This window comes from Glycine max, chromosome 4 (assembly GCF_000004515.6).
Source record: "Glycine max cultivar Williams 82 chromosome 4, Glycine_max_v4.0, whole genome shotgun sequence".
Taxonomy (NCBI): domain Eukaryota; kingdom Viridiplantae; phylum Streptophyta; class Magnoliopsida; order Fabales; family Fabaceae; genus Glycine; species Glycine max.
In genome coordinates this window covers 35,322,709-35,331,630 of record NC_016091.4, presented here as the reverse complement: position 1 = coordinate 35,331,630, position 8,922 = coordinate 35,322,709, and the positions used below count along the sequence as shown (strand labels likewise).

Sequence of the window (8,922 nt, the reverse complement as noted above, 5' to 3'; positions counted from 1 at the left end):
AAAATAATATAGTAGAATAAAATATAATTAAAAAATTGATGTCTAAAATAATGTTTGTAGGATTCTATAATTGTTTTTTAAATTTAGACAAACTTGTTCTAAAAAATCTTTTGAAATCTAGACTAATCAAATTTTTATTTAAAGACTAAAATCTGAAATTTGAAAAAAAATTCAGGTACTAAAAACTTTGTTAATTCTTTATAGTAATAGTTTTTTCTTTTGGAAGGGAAAAAAATGATTTATATTAATATGAGCTCTCTGTACAAGAAGTACTTAAAGCTGATTTAAAAAGCAAATTACAAGAAGGTAACAAAGTTGTCTGCAGAACAAACAATAGAACTCCACACCAACTACAACTATAAGACAGAACACGTGCTTCCTTGAGCCCTCCGCATGATAATTCAATCTTTATATTAAGAGTAGTAGCTTTTAAGTTAAGAAACATGTGTGATAGGTTGCATTTAATGTATTTTAATTTAATTAAATGGTTAAAATATAGTTTAGATTTATGATAAATTTGAGTATTTATTAGAAATGAAAAACATATATATTATTTATAATTCTAAAATCAACAACGTGCCCCGCGAGCCACGCACGAGTGCACGACCATAGTAGTTTGTTTATTTACGGAATGGTATGAGCTATCTCTATCCAGCGACAGATCGGAGCAGACCCTGTATGGAGTGGCGAATGGCGCTGTGGTCTCAAATTTTATGCATAGTCACTCTGCTGTTATGCAGCGATTGTGCAGCATCTTTTGCCAAGGAGCAGCAAAAGGACCGGGTTGGTAGGCTCCCAGGTCAAGGCTTCAACATCAGCTTCGCACACTATGCTGGGTACATCACCGTCAATGAGAAAGCTGGGAGAACACTCTTCTACTGGTTCATTGAGGCACTTGAAGATCCTCATTCTAAGCCCCTTGTTTTGTGGCTCAATGGAGGTGAGGCTTGTTCAACTTAATTTACACTTCACTACCACTAACTAACTATCTTTTGTTACTATTGACATGAAACATTTTAATTTGGTGTGTCTGTAGGGCCTGGATGTTCGTCCATTGCTTTCGGACAGTCAGAAGAAGTTGGGCCTTTTCATATAAATTCAGATAGCAAGACCCTCCATTTCAATCCCTATTCTTGGAACCGAGGTGACTCAACCTTATCAAACATTCTTTTCCACTTTTATTTTATAACCAAAACTGCCTATAGGCTACAGCACATGTCGTTTTCCACTTTTTTTAAACGTGTCTATCTGCTTATATATATTTTTTTTGAGTGATGATATTTGTACAGTCACAAATTACAAAGACCCCCTTAACACCTCTAATTTCTCTTTACTCTCCCTTGTCCTATCACATTACATCACAGGTGATGATATTTAGACCCCTTCAAATTACAAACACCTCATTAACACATCTATTTTCTCTTTATCTCTCTTTTTTTCATCATATTATATCACCAATCAAATCAATCACTTATCACATACTTAAGAGATGTCCAAGAATCATTTGATTGCCACCTTGTACTTGTAATGATGTACTGATTTTTATAAGCATAAATTAATAAGCTTCATGAATGCATTTATGTGTAACCACTTTTTCTTTTCGTAGTTGCCAACATTCTTTTTCTTGACACTCCTGTTGGGGTTGGATTTTCATATTCGAATAACAAATCCGACATGCTGATCAATGGCGATGAGAGGACAGGTGGTACTCTTTTCATTCAGGAATCCCTTGTTTCAGCTACACACATTAGGTGAGAGCAAGGAGCCAATATTTAACATTCAGTCTTACATTGATGGTTAATATTGGTTTTACTTAAAATCTAATCTAATATTAACCATCAAGTAAGATTGAATGATCAAGATTAGCTCCTCTCAAGCTCTCGCCTCATATTGATACCTATAAATTTGTGTCATTAAATTAATTAAATTTTTGTGCAGCTGAGGACAATTTAGTATTTCTATTGAATTGGTTTGAGCGTTTCCCTCAATATAAAAGAAGCAACTTTTTCATCAGTGGTGAGAGCTATGCAGGTAAACATGGTCAACTTGAAAGTAATTGATATTCTGTTCATTAGATTTTCATATTTGTTTGTTTCATTGGACTTTTCTTGTTTTAAACTCATTGTTTGCTAGTAGTGGTTATGTTTTCAACTGAATTAGTTTTGGCACTACAATACTGAAAAGATAAGGAAAGAAAAGGTGATATGAAAACACTTAGGTGTTTGAGTTCTTTGATTCTGATCTGTTTATTTATATAGATTTTATAATGCTCTAATACATATTGGTCAATCATTAATCCCATGTATCAGGGCATTATGTTCCTCAACTTAGCCAAGTTATTGTAAAGTACAACTCGGTTACAAAAGAAAATGCTATAAATCTGAAAGGTTTCATGGTATGGCCTCCAATTTTGCATAAAAATAATTCCTTGATTTATGCTTCTTTTCATCATTAATTTAATCCATATATCTCTGCTGCAGGTAGGAAATGCTCTAACAGATGATTTCCATGATCAATTGGGAATGTTTGAGTTTATGTGGTCAAGTGGTTTGATTTCGGATCAAACATACAAGCTTTTGAACCTACTATGTGATTTTCAGTCAGTTGAGCACCCGTCACATTCATGCGAAAAAATCTGGGAAATTGCTAATGAAGAACTTGGAAATATAGACCCATACAGTCTCTTTACTCCTCCGTGCCAACATGCTAATGTTAGCCAGTTAAGTCGGCTGGTGAGAAGAAAGCATGTGAGTGTTAACATTTTAAATTTTTTAGTATACTATACAGTGCCTGTAACGGGTTTGTGATGCAGATCATTATTAATGATGTGTTATGCTTATGTCATGCTACAGAGAATTGGTAGACTCAGTGCAGAGTATGATCCATGCACTGAAAAGCACTCCATTGTATACTTCAATCGACCTGATGTCCAAACAGTTCTTCATGTTGATCCAGATCATAAGCCTGCTACATGGGAGACCTGCAGGTAATGATTCGAAAAACACTTGAAGAGTTTCTGTTTGGGCCAACAGTAAGTTATGTGAATCTAATAGGTTCTGAGTTAACATTGAAAAATAGAAGGAAAAACAACTAGGTGCAAGCACCAAATACTTTATTATGAGAACTGGGATGGGAAACAGTATTATGAATAACAGAGATGAAAAAAATGCTCTCTCTCTCTCCTATGGCTACATTCACCCCAAATTACACTAATGATCCCTTACCCCCTCCACCACAGCCATATACTTCATATTCGCCTTCTGTTCCATATTCCAACATCCTCTTCAAATTCCCTGCCACCAAGTTCTGTTTGAGCCTCAATGCACGTTTCTCTTCCATAACATCCCCTTACCCCTCCACTACCTTCCTAACTCATTCTCCATCACCTGCTATGTTTTCTTATTGTACTCCTTATCATTTCAGATTAACAATTTGAGAATCAACAACAAAATACCTTATTCCACTAGGTGATGTCGGCTACATGGATCACACAATGCCATTTGGCTTGGTTAAAAATCAAATCTTAATAAATATTACTCACGATGATATCTCCCTTAACAGCTTCTAATGTCCTTCTTGGTCTCCCTCCCCGTCTTTTTATAGGACTATAAACCATGCAATTTACTCTTCTCAGTGGTGCTTTCAGTGACTTTTGTCATCTTTTCCTTCTTGGTCCAAGTCACCTTAACTGATTTTTTGTCATCTCCAAAACCGGTGTCACACCAATATCTTCTTGTATACAATCATTTTGTATTTTGTCTTTTCTTATGTGGTCACATATATTCTTCTTAACATTCTCATTTCTATTACTCCCACCTTAAGGATTTGAGAATCCCTGCAACTTAATCATTTGGAGATTTTGATAATTGGTAGCAACTTTAGGGATTGTAGCCACAGCATAAAATGTGTTTTGGTTTCTTTTACTGAATTTACAGAGATCAGAATCCTCTTATTCTCATTCTTTGCAGTGATGAGGTATTTACAAACTGGAAGGATTCTCCAAGAACAGTGCTCAATATTTATCATGAACTTATTCAGATGGGATTGAGGATATGGGTGTTCAGGTTTCTCTTATTTTCTAATATTTATATGACTATGTATGTGTTTACTCGTTTGTTTGGTGTCTTGCTTACATACAAGTAAATTAAGCTAGAAAGAACTTGAAAACAATTCTCAGTATGTGTTATGTTGCCTAAGACAGTTTGCCAATTACTTACGATCTGAAAAGATTGCATATTAAGATTTATACATCTTGATCAAATTCATGATTTTGCAACTTATTTTATCAGACACTTGAACACAAAAAATAGAAGAAATACTTTATGACATCTGATCAAGTGATCACCGATTCACCTTAATGTATATAGTCATTTCAATGTATTCCTATGTCTATTATTTTCTTTCAAGCATAGTATTAATTGCTTTAGCTGGTGTTCGCATTGTAATTAATGTGAAATGGACCTCGAATTATTAAGAACTATTTATTTAATAGACCTCAAATATATGAAGCACAAAAATATTGATGGTTTTGGCAGATGTTTTAATCAGTAATTGTGTCAGCTTGGTGCATTATGGAGGTAGATCCAATCACATGATAGTCTGGAATAAACATTGTTGCTTTTTATTTATTTTGTCCCCTCAAAACCAATGTTCTTTCAGCATCTACCATTTTTGTTAGCCTGAGAATGTGTGAGGCTCAAACTAGGTAGTGTTGGACATTTTAGTGTAATTAATCTCTTTATTATGTTAAAATAAGAGTGCACGCTTGTTTTAATGTAATAACGAGATGTTCGGTTTAGGCAAAAGGTTGGAAGTTACATGGAAGTTACTAACTTCCATCAACGGTTGGAAGTTACATGGAAGTTACTAAAACTTCCATTAACGGCAATTTTTTTAAAAATAAATAACTTCCATCAACCGCCAAAAACCACCTGTTCTTTGATTATAAATAATCATCCTGGTTCAGAAAGCATAACATGTGAAAAACTCACAAGACCAAAACAAAACTCTTGAATTATAATCTTCTGATTTTATCCGATTGAACAATTTTGGTTGAACCCCGAAATTTGATTCAATCTGAAAGTGTTTATACACGACTTCAGATTTATCCAGGATTATCTCGATTTTCAAAATTAACCAACAAAAGATTGAATCAAATCTTTCGAGATGACGAACGATAGTTCGAAGATGACAAGCAAGTTTGCGAAGTTGGACAAGTTTGAAGGGTAGGATTTCAGAAGATGGCAGAAAAAGATGCTCTTGACAACATTGAATGTGGTGTATGTGCTGAGTACACCAATGTCGGTGTATATTGAAGACGAAACTCTTGATCAAACAAGGAAGCGTTCGAAATGGGAGAACGACGATTACATTTATCGTGGACACATTTTGAACGGTATGTCTGACTCTCTCTTTGATATTTATCAAAATGTTGAGTCTGCTAAGGAATTATGGGACTCTCTTGAATCCAAGTATATGGCAGAAGATGCCTCAAGTAACAAATTCTTAGTTAGTAATTTCTTTAATTACAAAATGATTGATTCGAGGCCTGTTATGGAACAATATAATGAACTGCTGCGGATTTTGGGTCAGTTTACTCAACATGATTTGAAAATGGATGAATCCATTGCAGTTTCATCTATAATTGATAAACTGCCTTCTTCTTGGAAAGACTTCAAGTATACCTTGAAACATAAGAAGGAAGAGTTGATTTTGGTTCAACTCGGTAGTCATTTCATGATTGAGGAGTCGCTAAGGGCTCAGGAAATTGACAAAGTCAATGATAAAAATGTAGCAGGTTCCTCTTCCGTTAATATGGTAGAGGAAAGTGGAACAGTTAAGCAAAATTATAATGCTAAAGGTAACAAACGAAAATTTCAAGGAAATAAGAACAAAGGTCCAAACAAACAAACAAAATTGTCATGTTGGAAGTGTGGGAAACCTGGTCATTTAAAGAGGGATTGCCAGGTGTTCAAAAGAAAGAAAAGGACTACCTATATAAGCATGAAGTTTAGCCGCTTCAAGAAGCTGAGACTTGGCTTTGATATGCTTATGAAGGATAGGGACACAGGCTAGTAAAACTAGTGTCGAGCAAGAGTAATGTTATAAACTATTGTGCAGATTATCTTCATGTATTCATTATGAATAGAAAGGGTTCAATCCTTAGTGACACCCTGATATTCGAATATTTGAAACGTGTAATTTGCTAAGATGAAATTCAATCGTCACGATATTTCATCTATGCAGTAGTTTGTGGTATGTTATGACTTTGGTGATTTGATCGGTAATTACACTAAAATGGGGGAGGTTTGTTGGACATTTTAGTGTAATTAATCTCTTTATTATGTTAAAATAAGAGTGCACGCTTGTTTTAATGTAATAACGAGATGTTCGGTTTAGGCAAAAGGTTGGAAGTTACATGGAAGTTACTAACTTCCATCAACGGTTGGAAGTTACATGGAAGTTACTAAAACTTCCATTAACGGCAATTTTTTTAAAAATAAATAACTTCCATCAACCGCCAAAAACCACCTGTTCTTTGATTATAAATAATCATCCTGGTTCAGAAAGCATAACATGTGAAAAACTCACAAGACCAAAACAAAACTCTTGAATTATAATCTTCTGATTTTATCCGATTGAACAATTTTGGTTGAACCCCGAAATTTGATTCAATCTGAAAGTGTTTATACACGACTTCAGATTTATCCAGGATTATCTCGATTTTCAAAATTAACCAACAGGTAGCAGACTGGATTTTGTGCATTAAGTTGACAACTTGACAAAGCTGTCTTATATTAGTTAAAATATTCAGGAAGTTGAGTGGAAAATTTTGTGATCACTCGAGGTATTGTAAATATTTTAGTACGTGTAATCTTAGTTACTTCATAGCAGAAGAATTATCACCTTTCGCCTCTATTACCATTTCAAATTTCATTTCCTCCGTGATGGATTTGAATTTTGACACTTCACATGTTAACATCTTTCAAAGTCTAAAAGCAAAACGGTCTTAATGAAAGTCCCCAATGTCCGTGTTTTGGAACCCAATCTGCTTGAAAACAGTACTCTTTCTTTCTCTTTCATTTTCTTTCCTCCAAATTAAACTTATTTTGTGTTCGCTTATATCAGTGGTAATACAGACGTGGTAATACCCGTGACATCTACTCGCTATAGCATAAAAGCTCTCGACCTTCCTACTGTGAGTCCTTGGCGAGCATGGTATGATGATGGGGAGGTAAGTGATTCTATTTCTATAATGAATGATTTTTTTTGTCTATTATTTCATGACTTTGGACATGTTTGGATAAGCTTATTCAAAAACAATTGTAAGAGAAGAAAATGAGGGAAAAAAAATGAAATAAGTCTCTATAAGCTAAAATTAGATTATTCATAAGTTAAAAATCTTCTTTTAGAGAAATTATATGAGAAAACTTCTACAAATTACTTTATGCATAACCTAATTTTAGCTTATAGAGAAACTCATTTCATTTTTTTCTTTCTTATTTCTTCTTCTAGAAGTGCTTCTGAAGAAATTTATCCAAACATGTCCTTGGTATCTAAGTTTATTTTCTGTTATGCCCCCCATGTCATAGTTTACTTCACTCCAGTGCACTGCTATGTGATAAAAATGAAACAGGTGGGAGGATGGACTCAAGAATATGCTGGCCTTACGTTTGTGGTTGTAAGGGGTGCGGGGCACGAAGTTCCTTTGCATTCACCAAAACTTGCTTTGACACTGTTCAAAGCCTTCCTAGCAGGAACATCAATGCCCAATCTTGAGCTAGTCGGTGCCTCCTGAATTTACGTTAATATTCTCCCTTTAAATAAGTTCTAATTGACTGTATTTGACTGTTTCACATGGGGAATCCGATGTTGATTTCTTTTACGCGTTACTCAATTTGTGTTTTTTTTTTATGTACCAAACAAAATATTAGATGTACCGATTTATGTTTTTTCTTTTCTTTATAATCTTTTTAATAGTGCTGAAGTCAAAGTTGTGTATTCATTTATTGTTTTTAATTTTTTTTAATGGAACATCACATGTTTTTTTATCCTTTTAATAATGCTCAGGTCAAAGTTATGCTATTCAGAATCGAAAAAAAAAAATAAAATAAAATCGTGCTATTCATTTATTGTATTTTTTTAGCGGAACATCCCTTGTTTTCATCTAATGGGCATTTTATATCGTGAGAAGAGAATTTTTTTGGTGAGCATGATCTTAAAATATGCCATTACGTAAAAATCAATCTATCGTTAAATTTGATCAGAAAACAAATTGTTGTGTTCTTGTAGTATTTCAAAAAAGTTCAATGTCTCACTCAACTTGAGAAATGATTGTATCTTCAATGGAGGTTCCTTTGACTCACAAATTCTGATGCAGAAAACCACCTTTACTCATTCACTCAATGGTCCCTAGCACCAGGGGAGTGCATCAATGCAAATTGGGGTGTGGGGGCGTAATATGGCAACCTGGGCACTTGCGAATGGAAAGGGGATCATAGGTCAAGTACTACCCTGTTGGGTAAATGGGAACTGCTAGGGGCAGATAGCATTTTTGCTAGTACAGCCAGTATCACATGCAAAATTCCAATTTTACCCTTTCTTAAGCCCAATACAGATTGGTAATCCGTAAGTAACCCATAGGATTTTTTTAAAATTTTTTTCTCAAAAAATATAACTGTGACTTTCGCGTTATTAACACAACGCTATAATCAATTGAGCTAATAAATCAATTATGTTATAAAATAACTAATGTCGCTATATATAACACTAAAATTTTTAAAGTATATTTAATGCACATATAATTTTACATAATAAATTTGATGATAATTAATTTTTATCTAATAATTAATTTGTTTACATATATAAATTATAAATAAAAATCATAGGTTTAATAAAAATTTACATATGTAAAAAAATATC

At 33.8% G+C, this 8,922-nt stretch overlaps 1 protein-coding gene across 1 annotated transcript; it reads left to right on the top strand.

Annotated features, from left to right (window-relative positions):
• The first annotated feature begins 561 nt into the window (after positions 1-561).
• Positions 562-7,987, top strand: LOC100805227 (serine carboxypeptidase II-2). The gene is made up of 10 exons (XM_003522889.5): positions 562-940; positions 1,037-1,144; positions 1,607-1,702; positions 1,939-2,031; positions 2,310-2,395; positions 2,481-2,747; positions 2,853-2,986; positions 3,969-4,064; positions 7,129-7,234; positions 7,637-7,987. Exons 1-10 carry the CDS (start codon positions 637-639, stop codon positions 7,796-7,798), a joined length of 1,452 nt encoding a protein of 483 aa, XP_003522937.2. The 5' UTR covers positions 562-636; the 3' UTR covers positions 7,799-7,987.
• The last annotated feature ends 935 nt before the right edge of the window (positions 7,988-8,922 follow it).